General features: G+C 37.3%; 1 protein-coding gene across 7 annotated transcripts in view; it reads right to left on the reverse strand.

Annotated features, from left to right (window-relative positions):
• Positions 1 to 18,255, reverse strand: part of CPEB3 (cytoplasmic polyadenylation element binding protein 3) — a 188,760-nt gene that overhangs the window by 112,349 nt on the left and 58,156 nt on the right. For 5 of the 7 annotated variants that reach the window (XM_042909055.1, XM_042909058.1, XM_042909056.1 and 2 more), the window contains one exon: positions 6,148 to 6,307. In XM_042909055.1, the coding sequence (XP_042764989.1) occupies positions 6,148 to 6,307 (160 nt within the window). The remainder of the gene's footprint in view (positions 1 to 6,147; positions 6,308 to 18,255) is intronic. The other 2 variants (XM_042909060.1, XM_042909061.1) reach the window with 1 other exon arrangement.

The following is an 18,255-nucleotide window of genomic DNA, read 5'->3' on the forward strand; positions in this document are numbered from 1 at the left end:
AGTTATTATGAGATTTTGAAGAAGAGAGAAAATATATAGCAGCAAAAGAAAAACTGATTCCAAATTCAGATGAGGCCATTTATTTTTTTTCTTCCTTTTATCCAACAAATACTGCTGTTTAATCAGCTGTGAAAATAGAATCAAGTGTGTGACATCTGGTGATTTTTGTTAATGCAGTCTGGTGCTGCCAGCGTGACATTTTGTCACCTGTCCATGGTCTGCTATTTTTAAATTGTTCTTGTCAGCCAGCTATCTTTTAAGTATAGTGTAAAATATAAGGTTTCGAAAACTGAAAGGCATACTTGGCTTTACGGAGTTAAATGACGCTGTGGAAATCTGAGACTGTCCCACTTTCCCCACCGCACAGGGTCTGATAAATGGGGGTAAGAGGGGATAGAGGGAGAGGCTGGAGAATAGGGTTACACAGGTTTATCTAGACTATAAAAACCACAGTCTCATAAGCTCAAGTCACATTCATATTTAAGAAGCTAGTCATAAAAAATGACCTCTACTGTTATTCAAAGTTTCAGAGTCCAACCAACCCATACTTTTATATGTCCCAAATAAAAATTGAAATTTTTATGAATTTCATAATTAATTATGAAAGCCACCTCTTTACTTCTGCAATATGTTATGAGATAAGGAACAACTACTGTATCTTTCTTTAACCATCCCCGTTTGCTCTAAAAAGTCAAGTCCTTCAGAGACTTTTACATAATAGAATGTAAGTGCTGTGTTCTAGAAAAGGTTATAAGAAAAATGCATATTCCGCTGGGTTGTATTTTCCACCAATTTTCTCTATAAAATTGAAGATACATTCCTTCAGGAAAAGAATCCACAAGATGCAATAATGTTATGCAAGAATACAATAAAATAGTGTTTTAAAGCCCTTTTAAGGAAAAATGATAAAAAGTTTGGCACTAAAATATTCTAACTATGTTCCAAAGAACTGAGAAACAACAGCCGTGAGCTTAGACCTGAGGTCAAATCCTAGTTTCTTTTCATACCAGTAGTGGATAATTTTTGGCATGTTATTCGTTCCTTTGTGTCTATGTTTCCTCATTTCAGGCTCTACTCTATAAAACAGTTAACATCAGAATTTCTAGAATTTTCTTTTAAAACTCTCAGGTGATTACACTGCTATATAAGAAGGACCACTGGGTAAATTAATGGGAGGTACTAAAAAAAAAAAAAAAAAAAAAAAAAAATCACTCAGCTTGTATTTACTGTCCTCCTCTTGAATAGAACCAGAACAATCACTTCTTGCTAACTCAGAATCTATGTCCCAAACAATTTCTGGACGCTGCTAACTTTTATACAAGACAAACTGATATGGGCCAGAGGTAGCACAAAAATAGAACTGGAGCACCAATGCAAGTAAGTAAAGAGACAGCATATTTCTGGAACAAACTAAATGTAATGAAGGTGCACTTTTTCTGAAACAAGGGAACCTCAACATTCCACAAAAGGGGCCAACTTTGTGAAAGGCTGTACAACACTAAATTTAAATTGTGATGAATAAAGAAAAATGCTTCCATAGTACCAAAAAGGGTGGCATTTCTTTCTTCCAAGCTTCTGTCAATTTAAATGTTTTAAAGCACTGTTATCAGGAGATAGCTATTTTTCCCCCAGATTCAGTATACATTTGAAAAGCAAACGCTTCAATATCAGTTTCTCAACTGACACCTGCTCTTTTCATTTTTCAAATTTCAGTTCCATGAATAGTGAGGAAAGAGAAAATTCAAATATATAGAAATGTTTCATCAGGCACTAGAAATGTTTCATCAGGCACTACCCCCAACCCCTGGTTTCAGCTCAGGTCCAACTGAGTCACCCAGGCACCCCTCCTTAAGTGTCCAACTCCTGGTGTCAGCTCAGGTCACAATCTCACAGTTTCATGAGTTTGAGCCCTGCTTTGGGCTCTGAGCCAGCAGCATGGAGTCTACTTGGGATTCTCTTTCCCTCTCTCTCTGCATCTTCCCCACTTGTACTCTCTCTCTCAAGTAAATAAAAATAAACTTTTAAAAAATGAACAATAGGAAAAGTCATATATAATATGGGAAGAGACAATAGGTAAGTATTACAGTGTTACTCTGTTACAACCCAGGACTGTTTGAGATCTTTAAGAAGCCAAAAAAAAAAAATTGTCTAATTTTTATTTTAACAAGAGTGCTGTGATCTGATCAACACTACTAAACATATTTCTCAGGTGCTGTGAAGAAAGCTCAATTTGACTTTCCCTCTACATTACTTGACATTCTTATCATGGGGGAAGAAGTAGGGACCTTTTAAATTTTCCTACAAACATCTTCAAGGCTGACCTAGAAGTATAAATGTGACTGAAAAGCTGTTAAAGCTCTTTACTAAAACACAAGTCTTATTACTTCCTGAACTTCCCATGCTATCATTTCTCCCGCTAACCCTTTTTCCCCACCGAAATCAACAGAACAGTTGAATAAGGGGATTTCTTATTGCATACATTTCTAAGATGAAATATCACTGTGAATATAGTTCATCAGGTTCACTTTATTTTTTTTTTAATGTTTATTTATTTTTGAGAGAGAGAGAGAGAAAGTGCGCAAGTGGGGAAGGGCAGACAGAGAGGGAGACACAGAATCCAAAACAGGCTCCAGGCTCTGAGCTGTCAGCACAGAGCCCAACGCAGGGCTGGAACTCATGAACCATGAAATCATGACCTGAGCCAAAGTTGGATGCTTAACCGACTGTTGCCACCCAGGTGCTCCTCATCAGGTTCACTTTAAATACATCATGAAGTACTTTATTTTTCATGAATGTGATATCCTGTTTTATTATATTTTCTTCACATTATTTAGATACACAATTTTGGAAAGCCAACACAACTTAAGAGAATTATTTTTCTTTCTCCTTTAGGTGGTTTTTGATAATGACAAAATGTTTATCCTTCAATAATTACTATGGCAAATTATCTGTGTATGGCAAATACAAAATTTCGACAACTTGCATTTAAAAGCTTTTAACATAGAGCGGCAGTCTAGCTAGAAGGAAGTAAATATTGTAGGAATATAAGGTTTAATTCATTATCTAGGCTAGGCAGTAGGCACACCACTACCACTGCCAGCAAAAAAAAAATCATAGTTTCTAGTGTCAAGAACTTTATCTGACCTTCATAGCCACTCCATGAAGTAGGTACTTTATTTCAATGATGAGGAAACTAAGGCTTTGAAGAGACTAATTTATCTAAATCGATAGCCAACTAGAGGCAGAGCCAGGATTCAAATCCAGGTTTGAATGACTACAAAGTCAGAAAGGCCGAGTTGAAATTTAATCTCCTACAAAGAGAATATAAAATGCCTCGAAGAATGTTAATAAAAATAATAATCTTTACTATCTCTAGGTAGTAAGTCTCAGATTATTTTTTCACTTTCCTTTTTGTCTTTTTATGTACTATCTGAATTTCCTATAACGAGTAAGGAAGTATTTTTTTCCCCTGGAAGAAAACTGAGCTCCAGGAAATAAACCAAAACAAGCATACAAAAAAACCTAAATATGATTCTGTAACTTGAGTTTTGAGACCCTCAAAAAAGTGTTCCCACGTTCAAGTGGGAGAAGAATATATTAAAGGTAGGAGGAAAAACAGGATGGAATAGAGGGAAGCGTTTCTGGACAGACTCATAGAGAAGCCATATGGTAAGTCCCCTAGCCTACTACCTTTCTCTTAAAGTTCCATTCACCTACATGTTTACATCTTTTGACCCAGAGATCTTCTCTATGAATTTACCTTAAAGAAAAACTAGGTGCAAGAACTCATTCATGGCAGCATTACCTATTACGGAGAAAAAGCTGGAAACAACCTAAGTGTTCAAAGTGAAGGCCTGTTAATAAATTATAAAGACCAGGTAAAAATATGGATACAGAAAATATCCAAAAATATGGATGCAGAAAAATAAGGATACACTATCACAATGTTTACTTTTTTCAGTTACATTTTTATTATAATTTTCTCCATTTTTAAAGTCAAAAATTATTTAAAATACTTCCTTTAAAATGCCAGCATCATAATTATGTTATTAGAAGTAATAAGAATCCAATACACGGTGCCATAAGTTAGGTCTAAAAGTCTCCCGGCTGGAAAAGGGAAGCAGGAAGCCTCAACACGCTAACCAGAGGACAATGACGTGGTGAAGTAATTGACCATGGGAAGCAGTCCATTCACAGGAAATCAAGGTGGGTGGTATAACGAACAGAAAAGTTGCAAGCATATTGAAGCTATAAAAAAGTACATATTATGAGCCTTCCAACTTATTAGGACATATTATAAGTACAATACAGAAGACTTTCACAGATGAAACCTCATATTTCCAAGTGTGGCAGAGAAATATATGTAGAGGGAACTGGATATGCATTAAAAAAGGAGGCCTGGGTGGCTCAGTCGGTTGGGCATCCGACTTCAGCTCAGGTCATGATCTCACAGCTTGTGAGTTCGAGCCCCACATCGGGTTCTGTGCTGACAGCTCAGAGCCTGGAGCCTGCTTTGGATTCTGTGTCTCCCTCTCTCTCTGCTTCTCCCCCATTCATGCTCTGTCTCTCTCCAAAATAAACAAACGTCAAAAAAAAAATTTTTTTTAAAGGGGCCACCAAAACTGGAATAAATATACATTATCCTGTAGCGAAGGACCTTCCTTACACTTTGCCAGTGCTGCTCTCAACAGCGCAGGATAGCTCCTATGTAAACAACATTCACAAAATTCTGGAAAATTATTTTACAGACTATATTGTAAGATCCTTTCATAATCTTTTATTGCTGGAAGAATTCAGACCAAGATAAAACAGGTATGCATAAAGAACAAGGGCTGAATATTTTAGAATAATTAGGAGAAGCTTATAGCTGTTCATGGTAGAGAAGGAAGACAAATGTAGCCTTAGAAGACACTAAAAACACAAAATAGTCTGTGAATATCATTAGGGGTTTTTTTAAACACCATTCTCACTTCTAAGTGAAACAGGCTTTAAATTACCATATACCTAATCTTTCAACTGAGGAAAGACGTGGTAACAGTGACTAAATATAACAATGAATAAATGAGAGGGTTTTTTTTTTTCTACTTCTGAAGTAGAATACAGCTTTTAAAATACAGCTTTTCTCAAAATGCCTTATTTTCTTCATAGCCTGTTAACTACCTTCTTTTCACTGGAAATTGAGGAAAGCAGCAGAAAATCATGAGTATGACAAGAAAATGATGAAATGGATTTCTGAGGTGGCTTGAGGAAATGATGATCAGGTGGCCATAGTCAGTCACACCCTATATAAAAAAGCCTGGAGAGAACCAGAGGAGATCAAATTCTTCACAGCTCCGGAGAACATAAGGGTTCTTAAAAGATGGGCATCCTTGTAGCCAACTCTTCCCAGTTTTCAGATATTTTGGCTCTAAATCCAAGTGTAGTGGATATTTCCACAGGAAATTTCCATTACAGTATTTTAAAATATCACAGGGCCCCTAAAAAGCCCTACAGCACATAAAAAGAACTATCTGTAATTATGAATGTGACATCAACTGCTAACCTGAATTTACAGGGGCTCTAAAAATAGGAAGTCCTAATATGGCTGACCTTGGGACTTTCTGCCTTATATTTAACCCAAAACATTTACACACTTTAAGACATTTTCCTTCTGTTTTAGTCTTAAGACTGTTCAAAGAATCACTGGCTGGCTCTTAAGTCTGTGTCATGATCCTTGCTACACTAGGAAAGTGATTATATTTTAACAAAATGGAACTCTTTCCTATGAAGTTTTCTGAAGTAGTCTTTGGAGACTGATTTACTAAGTCTCATATTTCCTCGCAGTATACTTTGACTTAAATGAATTATCCAGGTTCAGCTAAAGGATTCCAAATGCACAAAGTCCAGAAAACTTGCCTTCTGGTCTCATGCTACCCAACACATGCTTCTGCCAGACATTATGATTAAAGCAGTCAACCTTGATTATTGTAGGTAGCTGAACCCAGCTTAAAAAAACAAACAAAACAAAAAACAAAAAAACTTTAAACACATTCCACAGTGCTTTACAGAAGCAAACAAAAACAAACGGGAAAAAAAAATCACAATTATTAAAAAGCTGATTTTTGTTTAAAACACCAAGCAAGGAATGGACATATGAATATTCCTAACCTGCAAAATGATTCCTCCACATTATATCAGCGAAACTCATTGGTGGGCCACTGGGAGGGTAGTGTTTACCTTTCAGAGGCTCATGATCAGTCCTTATCATATCCATTAAGGAGTTCTCCAACGAGTGCAAGTTAAAAGTGTCATAGGGCCTACTCCGGTCCTAAAAATAAAAACACAGAACAAGACAATAAATAAAATTACTACATAAAATTAATACTACATCATTTGCTTCTTGCCATGGATTAATAACATGAATAAAAGTTCCAGATCTAATAACACACATTCTTTTCATTAAGAATGATGATTTGGCATTCCTCAGCACTGTGTAAGTTTAACACAAGTTTCTGTAATTGCATTCTTTCTTCCCCATATTCTTTAATGTATATGTCCTGCTACTTCAGACTTTCTCTCAAATGAACTAAAAGAGTAAATTCCAAAGAGCCCAGTGAATTGGCTTTGCCCTCAGCCCTTCACTTCAGCCTCCACTGTCAAATAGACATTCTATTCAAATGAATACAGAATTTTTTTTATCTAGAGTAAGTCCATAATTAAAAACTTTTAGTCTACAAACAGAATCACTTTTCTGAAAATTCAAAAGGTGGCTGTAGTTTTGATGTAATTTTATTGGGTATCTTTAATAATTACTACTGATAAGTTCTATACATTGGATACACTCTCTAAAATTTAAAATGTGTCCAAAGTACTACTAAAATTACCTTTTAAAATGCACTCACTTGAAAAAACTTTAACTCTAGGTAGTGTTTTCATGATACTAGAGTCAAAAACATTTTGAAAACAGAGAGCTAACACTAACTGAAGAAAAAATCATTGTTCCACCCACATTTCAATCAAGCCCATGGGAGACCATCATGTACAAATCATTTTTTAGTAGTCTGAGCTAAAAGGAAGTGCAACTCATAGCCTAACTTAACATTATAGATTTAACTGGCTTTTAAGAAAAGCAAAACAAACACATACTTCAACAACCACACCAAATCAAACTATTGCAATGACAGATTATTTTCAGGGTCCTGAACAGCTGATCCAGCATGCACATGATCATTTATCGTCTCCAATGAACAGAATAAATGACTGTCAGGTAAAAACCTCAACTTCAATGACCATTTTCTAGCTTAAGTGCTAACTCTTGAGAAGCTGTTTTTCTTCTGGCTTCTGGAAAGCATAGCAGTGTATCTATCTACCTAGGGAGGCAGAAAGGAAAGTGGCATTTCCTCAGCACTGAGCATAAAGGAAAAATCAGAGGGGTATTAAATGAATGCGGTATGTATATATGCAGGTGCTAAGAAAAGCCCTGAACTGAGAACTAGGAGGCAAGAGTACTAGAATAACTACTGTCAACTGGGGACTTTGGGGTACGTCATGATCTACCTCTCCAGTCTGTGCCTGAAATTCCTTCCTTTATACAAATGTGAAGACTGAACTTAGAGTATGTCTAATATCTCTTATAACACTATATATATATTTTTAACTCAGAGATGAGGAGTAGGGGTGGAGGGTACAGATGTTTTCAAATGCCAGAGACAGAAATTCCATTTTTACAAACCTTTTTTTTCCCCCCAGATGGAACCACCTTGCTCATTTTATTTTAGGGAGAGAATGCATAAGCAGGAGAGAGAGGCAGAGAGAGAGAGAGAGAGAGAGAGAGAGAGAGAATATCCCATGCTCAGCACAGAGCCCAACACAGGGCCCCATTCCACGACCCTGGGATCATGACCTGAACTGAAATCAAGAGTCGGACACTCAACCAACTGAGCCACCCAGGTGCCCCATTTTTACAGTCCTTTAATGCACAAGTCAAGGGCCAAGTCCTGTACTAGGCCCTGGTGACTCAGAGGTGAATGCTGCAACCTAGTCCCTATGTGCAAGTAACGAGTAGAAAGAGACACAACCCATTAAAATTAGAGAATTACAGGTGTTTTGACAGGAGAATGTGTACAGTACAACAGACACTAAGTCAAATCTATTTCTTAAAGAACATGAATGTGTGTATTGTAATTTTTTTTTTAAATCACATCCTGTAAAGTCCTAGGTGTTCTGAATCTAGACCTGCCATCTGATCAGGTACGAGGCTTGTCTTAGTTATCCTTAACGGTCTTCAGTATTCTCATTGGTAAAATGGGATCTTACCTGTGAGGATTAGGTTGAATTTACATATTTATTTTTCTCACACTGTGTCTGCTGAAAGGCAAGCACTCAACTTTTCTTAGTTTACTGCCACTGCCCCCCCCACTTGCTACCTTCACCTCATTTTTTTCTTTTTAACACTCATCAACTGTCTACTGTTGGATAAGAAAGAGACGTGGAATATTTTCTTTGGCTCTCCATTTTGCTCTTTATATAATTCAAGAAGGTCTTGTCTTTTACCTTTAAGGTCTTCCTGCAGATCATTTGTTTTCCTCTGGGTTCAAGTTATCAGTGGAAACTCCAATTACTTAGGGAATAAAGCTGAATTTCCAGAAATGCAGGCTTATCTGTCTCCATAAGAGGTACCATATTCTTTGTCCAGAGAAAAAGCCACAGGTGAAAAAAAGAAGTGTGCTGATGAGAAGTCAAAATGACAACCTATTTCTGGCACTGACAATCCTGGAATGGAGGTCCCGGAGCCTTCTAACATATTTTCAGGGTCCTGAAACTTCTCACTAGAGTCCTGCAGACATGGGGCTGTTTCAAAAAAGGCTGATAAGCGGGGCACCTGGGTGGCTCAGTCCGTTAAATGGTCGACTTTGGCTCAGGTCATGATCTCACAGTTCGTGAGTTCGAGCCCCACATCGGGCTCTGTGCTGACAGCCTGGAACCTGCTTCAGATTCTGTGTGTGTCTCTCTCTCTGCCCTTCCCCCACTCTTGCTCTGTCTCTGTCTCTGTCTCTCTCTCTCAAAAATAAACATTAAAGGGGCGCCTGGGTGGCTCAGTCAGTTAAGCATTAACTCAGGTCATGATCTCACAGTTTGTGAGTTCGAGCCCTGCATCGGGCTCTGTGCTGACAGCTCAGAGCCTGGAGCCTGCTTCGGATTCTGTGTCTCCCTCTTTCTCTGTCCCTTCCCTGCTCATGCTCTGTCTTTCTCTGTCTCAAAAATAAATAAACATTAAAAATAAAATAAACATTAAAAAAAAATTTTTTTTAAAGGCTGATAACATGAAGGGACTATAAAAAATGACTGTTTGAAGGCATTCAAGGATTTTTCCAGCCAGGACAGTTTATTTTTTTCACTTAACTCTTGATATAACCCGTCAAGATAGATAACAACATACACATTTTACACATGAGGAAGGTGAGCTTCAGAGAAGATTCCAGCCTAGATCTGACCTCAAAGCCAATACCTACATCTGTCCGAAGAACTTGATCTAATCCATACAGGACAGTAAAGAAGCACTGCATTGCAGTTAACTACCAACGAAATGACCTTCTTGGCAAGATGGTAGTGAATTCCCATCAGAAGACAATATCGGATATTAGATGACTATCTGTCAGGAAAATTGGAGGGGGGTGTTTTGGTGGGGACTTATGCCTCTGAAATGGTTCTCAAACTTGTCAGATTGTCAAAAATCACATGTAGAAGGGTTAACATGTAGGTTCCTGGGCTCCAGCTAAAACCAACTTAACCACAATTTGAAAAGAAATAAATGTCCTAGGAGACTCTTTTCACTGGCTATATTTGAGAGCCACTGGACTGGATGATTCTTTAAGGTACACCCTTTCACCTGCATCTGATCGGTAAAATGGGACAGTAAAGTGAGGGAGGGACTGGAAGGATAGCAGCAGGAAATAAACAAGCCTGGCCACTTTGCCAAGGGTTAGCTTTGCAGTCTTCCAATGGATTGTGGGCTAGGACAGCAATTGGTGGTCTGAAATCAGACATCAGATTTCCTAATTCTGGCTCTGCCATGGGCTGCCATGTCATTCTGAACAAGTTTCTAAGCCTTGGTTATCTTCATCTATAAAATAATGATGATTTTTCCCTTTGGTTTTTTTTTTTGTTTTTTTTTTTAGTACCTAATGACAATGTACAACAAGGCATCTGTATAGTGGTGGCTACTGGAATATTAGGGAGAACACAAAGAGACTTCTAGGATGCCACCTTAGAGTACTGGGACATATATTTAAAAACCAAGAGGCTCTCTAGTGCTCAACACATGAAAATATGATATGCGAAATGCAGGACAGAATTTGCACAGGCTTTGTTCACTGAAGTGAACAAACTTCAGCGCTGAGACTTATTTTCGCATTAAAATTTATTTATCTATGCCTCATTGATTTATATTTGCAGCATTCTATTCATCCTCTTTGTTTTATAAGTAAACATTACTAAAAACAACTGATTAACCAGGAAGCCTACAAGAAACAGAACAAAAAGGATAGAAAAGATATAAAATTTGCAGCAAAATTCAAACAAATCATACATAGAGAAAACTAGACCATAATTTATCATTCAACAACAAGAGTTACAAGTGACAACTAACCTTTAAAATATTTTTAATAAGCTTTGTTTCCCTATAGAGGGAAAATAAGGAAAATATCTTTTTTTCATTTGTTTTTAATAAGCAAACACACCGGGAAGTATTAGAACATTACATTTATAAATGATGCATCCCATTATTGACTCCTTTTCTTTGAAGATAACCAATGGCAAATGTTATCAGTTAGTTGGACATGGAGGTAGCACACTCCCATTGTACAGTTCACTAGCCCTGCTTTTATTCTTCCCTCAACTTGACTTAATATTAGTAAATCTATCAAGTACTTAATATGTGCCTGCCACTATCCTAAGCATGCTACATGCAATCTCTCATAACTCTATGAGGTAGGTAACTTTTACCTCCCTTTTGTAAGTTAAGCAATTAAATCTTGGTGAGATTAAGTAACTGGCCCAATATTACAGAGCAGTAAGCAACAGAGCCAAGGTTCCAATCCACTCAAATCTAGACTGTACTCTTAAGGACTCTCACTTTACTGCCTCCCTGACTTCCTCCTACTCCCTCAACCTTTAATCCTTTTCACAAATACCCCCCTCAACCTAATCCTAACACAATCAGAGAGAGGCCTCTTTGACTACCACCCTGCTACATAGGCAACCTAATATAATTCTCATCCGCCCTTAGTCAATTAACTCTTGTTCAAAGGACAGTTAAATTCAAGAAGTAGCTTGATCTACGCTCCAGCAGAGCCACAGGCCCACCCCTATCAGTCCTATCCCACTCACCTGCCTTTTTCTTGAGAGAAAAATCTAGGACCCTTTTCTACCCTTTCTGGCTTATCCCCAGACATATCCTCTCCTAGAGATACAAGGTAGAAGGCTGCAAGGACCCAAGAACATCTGAGAAAAAAAGCAGCTCTGGAACCAAATGATAAAATTAATCATTATGCCTACTATGTGCCAGGAACTGGGCCAACTGCTTTAGAGCCATGATCTTAATCTTCAGCACAACCCTATAGGGCCAGCATTATCTCCATCTCACAGAGGAGAGAGCTAAGTTCACAAAGGTTATATAACTGCTCAAAGTCACAAAGCTGGACAGAAATCAGGATGTGAACCCAGGTCTATGACTTTCAAGTCCAGGCCAGTAATGTTCCAATGTTTCTCCACTGATCAGTTGCTTTGTGTTCCATGAACAATGGGGACTTGGCTAGCAAAAAAAGGGACACAGACAGGATCAAAAAGCAAAAGGTGGTTAGATGTTTGAATGGGCTAGGAAAGAATAAATGGGGTCGTGCAATAATATAGAAAAACAAGAGGAGGCATTCCTGAAGGAAGGCTTTTACAGTTATCATATGGTTTCAACATATGTATGGATAAAACATTTCAAAGTTAAATACATTCAACACATAAGGGATTAACCCACAAAATTAGCCATTTCTGAATTTCCATCCTACTGCTCTTATTTTCTAATGAATTTATATTATTTGAAACTACCTCAGGTCCCTATCTACACTATAAACACTGTTTAATGGTAATTAATATGTTTTACCTATTTTAAATGAGTATTTAATCACATAACTAACACATAAACACATTCTTCCTGAACACACAGAAACAAAAGACCATTACATTAAAAGCTAGTCTCCAATCCTGCCTTCTTGTGCTCTTCAGATGACTATGTACATTTGGCATGTATTCTTTGAGATGTTAAAAATATATTCACACACACACACACACACACACACACACACACACACATCCATAGGAAAATGTTTTATGTTATTTCTTCCCCTAAACATAGAAGTATGCCTACTGTTCTACAATTGCTTTCTTGGACCAGGATTGTGCTTCTGAGGTAGGCCTCTTTTATATATATATGAGATATATATATTCTTGTCTCTCACCAACCCAACCATATACACATCCTTCCTACAAAGTAAATGCTCAGTTTTCTCAAATTTTCTGTTCTGGTCCTTTAAGCGCATCCCTTCCATGCTTGGTCTACTTTGGCAAAATGGTTTTCTGACCTCCAGTTTCTAGGAAAGATACTAACAATGAAACATAAGAATCTATGGAACTTATAAATCCTGAGTAAAAACCAAAGAGCCAATACGTCCAAAAGTTCAACATGCAGTGATTTCAAGCATAGAATCTGCTTAAGAGTATCATAAAGAATAGACAGGACATTTAATAATGAATACTAGATAGGGGCAGCAAACAATTAGATGAACAGTAATATAAAACTTCTATGTATCACAAAATAGAAATCTAGAAATTTATAGTTCTAAACTAATTACTGCCATTATTTGTCAGAACCTATCAAAAACATGAGGTTCCTACATCAAATTGAACTTTTACTATTGAGCAGCTTGACATACATTTGCCCTAAGATTAAAACCTTTCCCAAATAAAGGAAAACCTGTCACTCATATGAGGGAAAGGGAAAAACAAAAACTTTTCAAATGCAGATTTTTATCCCATACTCAGTGAGTACCAAGTCTTTCAGTCCCCACAGACAAAATAATAGCCCTCTGGAAAGCATGACTATAGATTCTTCTTGTCACTCAATAGCAAGTAAACAATGCTCCTTGTATCTAACCTAAAGTCCTTACAAAGCTGAGCCTTCTCCTTCTTTATCCTCAGAAGAGAAATAACTGATCAGCACCTGCTATGAATTTTAACATTCTTTAGGATTATTGTTAAATCCAGTCTTCCACATAAGAATTCTCCAGACCCTTCAACATAGCCTGGGATACAATTAGGGTATACAAAGAAATTATGACTTCCTCATCTTTTTCTTCTTGAGGTTGACTAATTCCAGTTTAACCTTTTTCTATTAGGTTATATTTTTCCTTGTTGTTAACAGCAAACTAACCAAGAACTAACCAAGGTTCTTAAAAAAAAAAAAAAAGGGGGGCAAGTTAACAAAAGCAAGAGGATAGTTTCACCCAACAACCAGAGGAGCACGACAACCTGAAGCACAATCAGCAATTTTCACCTAGCCTCTTCCAGCTCCCTGCCATCCCCAATCTTCCTTCAAAGCTCTTCTCACTGGTGTGCCACATACATTCAGATAAGCAGCCCAGTTTATCAGACACTGGAAAACATGACTTTGGGATCACCTTATTCGCTTGAAATAACTTACATATGAAGGCCAGATCTAGCTGGACAAATGGTGAAGAGGTAAACTGGACAAAAAGTACAAATGCTTACTGCTATGACCTCTGACTATGGTAAACAGTTCAGAGCTATGTATATACGCACTTAAAAAAAAATAGGAGCAGATGTACAGGTTAGCAATATGTTGGGTAAAAGGCAGAAAGGCAGACCTAGGGAGGATACAGAAAGGGAGAGAAATAAATACAATGGTCAAAAGAGCAGGCTTCAAGGAACTACAAAAGTTAAAGTTGCCCCTTTCCTTGATTATTGTGTATATATGACTAGCTTACCCCAAATCACTAGGTTGTGAGTCAGCAGAATATCATCCCAAGCAGTTTATTAGGCATTAGTTTATAAGGCATGATAATGTAGGGGGGAGTTTGACTTTTGCAACCAAAACCTATCTTAGAACATTAGGCAAAAGTACATGTAGCTCCTTGGGGCACTTGGGTGGCTCAGTCAGTTAAGAAATCAGACTCTTGGTTTCAGCTCAGGTCATGATCTCACAGTTGGTGAATGCAAGCCCCACATCAGGCTCTGAGCTGGTAGCGCAGATCCCTGCTTGGGACTTCCTGTCTCCCTCTCTCTCTGCCCCTCCCCTGATCGTGCTCTGTCTCTCTCTCAGAATAAATAAACATGAAAAAAAAAATTTTTTTTAAGTGCATATAGCTCCTCATATTGTTTTCTTTTTACTAATCATAAATGTCAAAACCTTTCCACGGTATAGTTGAGACTCTCCTTCTCTGCCCCAATATTTTAACTCCAGGTAATTAGCACTAACTCTGTATTGTTATTACTTCTTTACATGCCTATCAACAAATTGTAAATTCTATGGGAGCAGAGACATATCTTACATTCCCATTACCTAGCAGAGGGCACATCACAGGCATACAGTAAATGCTTGTTTTGCACTTAAATCATCCTTCTGAAGGTTTCAAATTACATGATTTTTTTCATTTAAAACAAAGAACTGCACACCTATTAGAATGGCTAAAAAGCCAAGAAAACCCCTGACAATTCCAAATGTTGACTAGGACACAGAACACCAGAAATCTCATAAATTACTGGTGGGAATGCAAAATGGTACAGCCACTTGAGAAAAACAATTTAGTAGTTACTTAAAAAGTTAAATCTTACCCTAAATCATACAACCTAGCAACCCTACTCCTAAGTATGTACCCAAGATAAATAAAAACACATGTCCATACAAAAACTGTATATAAATGTTTATAACAACTTTATTTTTTTTAATATGAAATTTATTGTCAAACTGGTTTTCATACAACCCAGTGCTCATCCCAACAGGTGCTCTCCTCAATGCCCATAACCCACTTTCCCCTCCTTCCCACCCCCCATCAACCCTCAGTTTATTCTCAATTTTTAAGAGTCTCTTATGGTTTGGCTCTCTCCCTAACTTGTTTTTCCCCCTTCTCCTCCCCCATGGTCTTCTGTTAAGTTTCTCAGGATCCACATAAGAGTGAAAACATATGGTATCTGTCTTTCTCCGTATGACTTATTTCACTTAGCATAACACTCTCCAGTTCCATCCACATTGCTACAAAAGGCCATATTTCATTCTTTCTCATTGCCAAGTAGCATTCCATATAACAACTTTATAAAGTAACTTCATTCATAATTTCCCTAAACTGGAAACTACCCAAATGCCCATCAACTGGTAAACTGATAAACAAATTTTGCTACATCCACATAATGAAATATTATTCAGCAATAAAAAGAAACAAAGTATTGATATGTGATGTAACATAGATAAGACTTGAAAACACTATAAGGGAAAGAAGCCAGTCACAAAGGATCACATGTTGAATAATTTCCAATTATATGAAATATCCACAATAGGCACATTAGCCATAGAGACAGAAAGTGGAGTGGTAATTGACTAGGGCTGGGGTAGTCGAGGGAATTGATTGCTATTGGTTATGGGGTTTCCCTTTTGGGGGCAATGAAAACATTTTAGAATTAGAGAGTGATTAGTGACTTATAATTTTTGTAAATATACTAAAAACCATGTTATTTAAATAAAAATTTAAAAGGTCAATGAACTTTATAGTATGTTAATTATATCTTAATGCCTTTTTTTTTTTTTTAAGTTTTTCTAATGCTTTAATAAGAACGATGATACCACCTGAAAATCATCTATTTTAGGTATAGGTCATAAGATATAACAACCTTCCTCAGCTATGAATGGAGGAAGGCAAAGTTTTGACTATAGCTGTTCCATTCAGGAGCCACAACAGGACTCAGGCAATAAAACCTAAACCAGACAGTAGTAAAGCTCAAAAGGCAACTATTGTCAAATAACTAATGCCATCCATTGTTACAATGTGTGTCATTTACACTTCTAAGGATGTCTTTAAAGCTCCTGCAGAGACCTACAAGCAGTTAATGACATTACCCACAAACAGCATCTTCTCATGTCTCCCACTCTTTCTGAATTTTTTATATTTCAGAGATTCCAGTCTTAGAATGATGTGCTGTGTCTTCAGAGACCCAGCTCATCCCATTTGTAACCAGGGCACATTTTAAGAAGGATATGCTCCAGTATCTACCTAGAACTATTATTAGGCCATAAAAGATACCTACATTTATAAACACCAAAGGAGGCCCTGCTCCCATTCATTTCAATGGTCCTTTGATTTGAATCCACAAATACCAAAGTCTGCCCACCCTGCTGCTGTTCATTTCAATTGCTGTTTGACTTGAGTGGATAAATGGGGAGTTACACAGCAGAAATTTACAGATTCACTGGCATCTGACAGGGGCCACGATGTGAAACTTCTGCTGTGGTCCCTGTTATCTTCTATGGTCCCTGTATTTAAAACCTGAGCAGCAAAACACAGCTGCTTTTATGCAAACAGTCCTATGGCAATGAAAGCAATAAAGGAACAACTGTGCCGATTTGATCTAGCAGCTAAGGTTCTTCCCCCTTTCAGAAACCAAGGTGATGCCATGCCCAGTGCACACACAGATTAAGAGTGATGGACTTCTTCACTGTCACTCCCCTGCCACGACTGGAGAGGTCACCAATGTACATGTGTGTTTATTTTTAAGCAGGGAACTTGGTAAATACCAAAAAAATTCACTCCAAGTTGATGAACTGGGACCAGAAGAGGAGAAGCACATTAGTTTTTCTCGTTTTCGAACCCTTTTCTTCTAATGGAAGGAGAAGGGAAAACAAACAAAAGCCTACATCTCAAGTTTACTGTACAATTCTGATTCCAGATAGGAACAGTAATAAAAACAGATTAAGTAACCAAATATAATAGGATAGTATGGTCAAAAGCCCAAACTGCCTTAACCATTTTTAAAGCTTCATTATTTCTGAATTTGAGCAGGCTTACGCCCTTAGCCTCCTTTAGGCCCAACCCGTCTCCGATAGAAGATAATGCTGGTTTCTAAAAATATCAATCTGCCTCCACCAATGTGCCTCTAGGGAGGGAGAAACGGATGTGTATACTGCTTTTCATAACAAGCCTCGTATAATTTGTCATAGCTACCATAGAATGGATGATTAATATGTGCCAAAACCTGTGCTGAGTACTTTACTTAGATTACTTTATTTGGGGCACCTGGGTGGCTCAGTCGGTTAAGTGTCCAACTCTTGGTTTCGGCTCAGGTCATGATCTCAAGATTCATGGGTTCGAGCCCTACATTGGGCTCTGCGCTGACAGTGCATGGAGCCTGCTTGGTATTCTGTCTCCCTATCTCTCTCAAAATAAAGTTTAAAAAATTATTTTAAAAATTAATCTTTACAACTGTGCTAAAAGGTAGATATTACAATCTTTATTTTACAGATGAGGAAACTAATTATTAAATGTAGTCCTTCATACAAATCAGGTGCCCTTGAAGAAGACTACACACGAATTATTTGTTATGTAAGCATTCCAGGAAGAAAAGAACATTTATAAATCCTTAACCTAATCTTCAATTTAAATGTTATCACATTTAAGATGAACATACTAAAGCATCTGAATGAAAAGCATATACATTTATTATTTGGTATTTAGAAGATTTAAAAAATTCACTTTAAAATAAAGTCTGTATAATTCTAGTAATGCTACTTTAAGGTACTTTAGAGATCTTAACATAAAATGCAACAATTTAGATTAAGGGAAGTTCAGTCAGAATTTCCAAAATGTCCACAACACAGAATGTTTTTTAGAAGAACAGCTTTCTTTATTACTTTCAAATGTTAATGCTAACAAAAGTTTGCTGTGGGTGTTGAGGGCTGTTTTACTCTTTCTTCACTTATTCCACATAGATTTATTGGGAACTTTAATGTGCCAAGCATTAAAGATTAAAAAATTAAGAGAGGCATAGTCTCTGTCCACAAGAAGCCAGCTGTCTAGTTTACAAATAATTACCATATAATGAGGTAAATGCAATGACACAGCTATGTGCTTGGAATTATGGGAGCACAAATGATGGAGAGATTGAAAAGGAGAGGCACAGTGACTTGCACAGACATCTGAGCCCAACTTCTCAAGGAATTTG

This window comes from Panthera leo, chromosome D2 (genome assembly GCF_018350215.1).
Source record: "Panthera leo isolate Ple1 chromosome D2, P.leo_Ple1_pat1.1, whole genome shotgun sequence".
NCBI lineage: Eukaryota > Metazoa > Chordata > Mammalia > Carnivora > Felidae > Panthera > Panthera leo.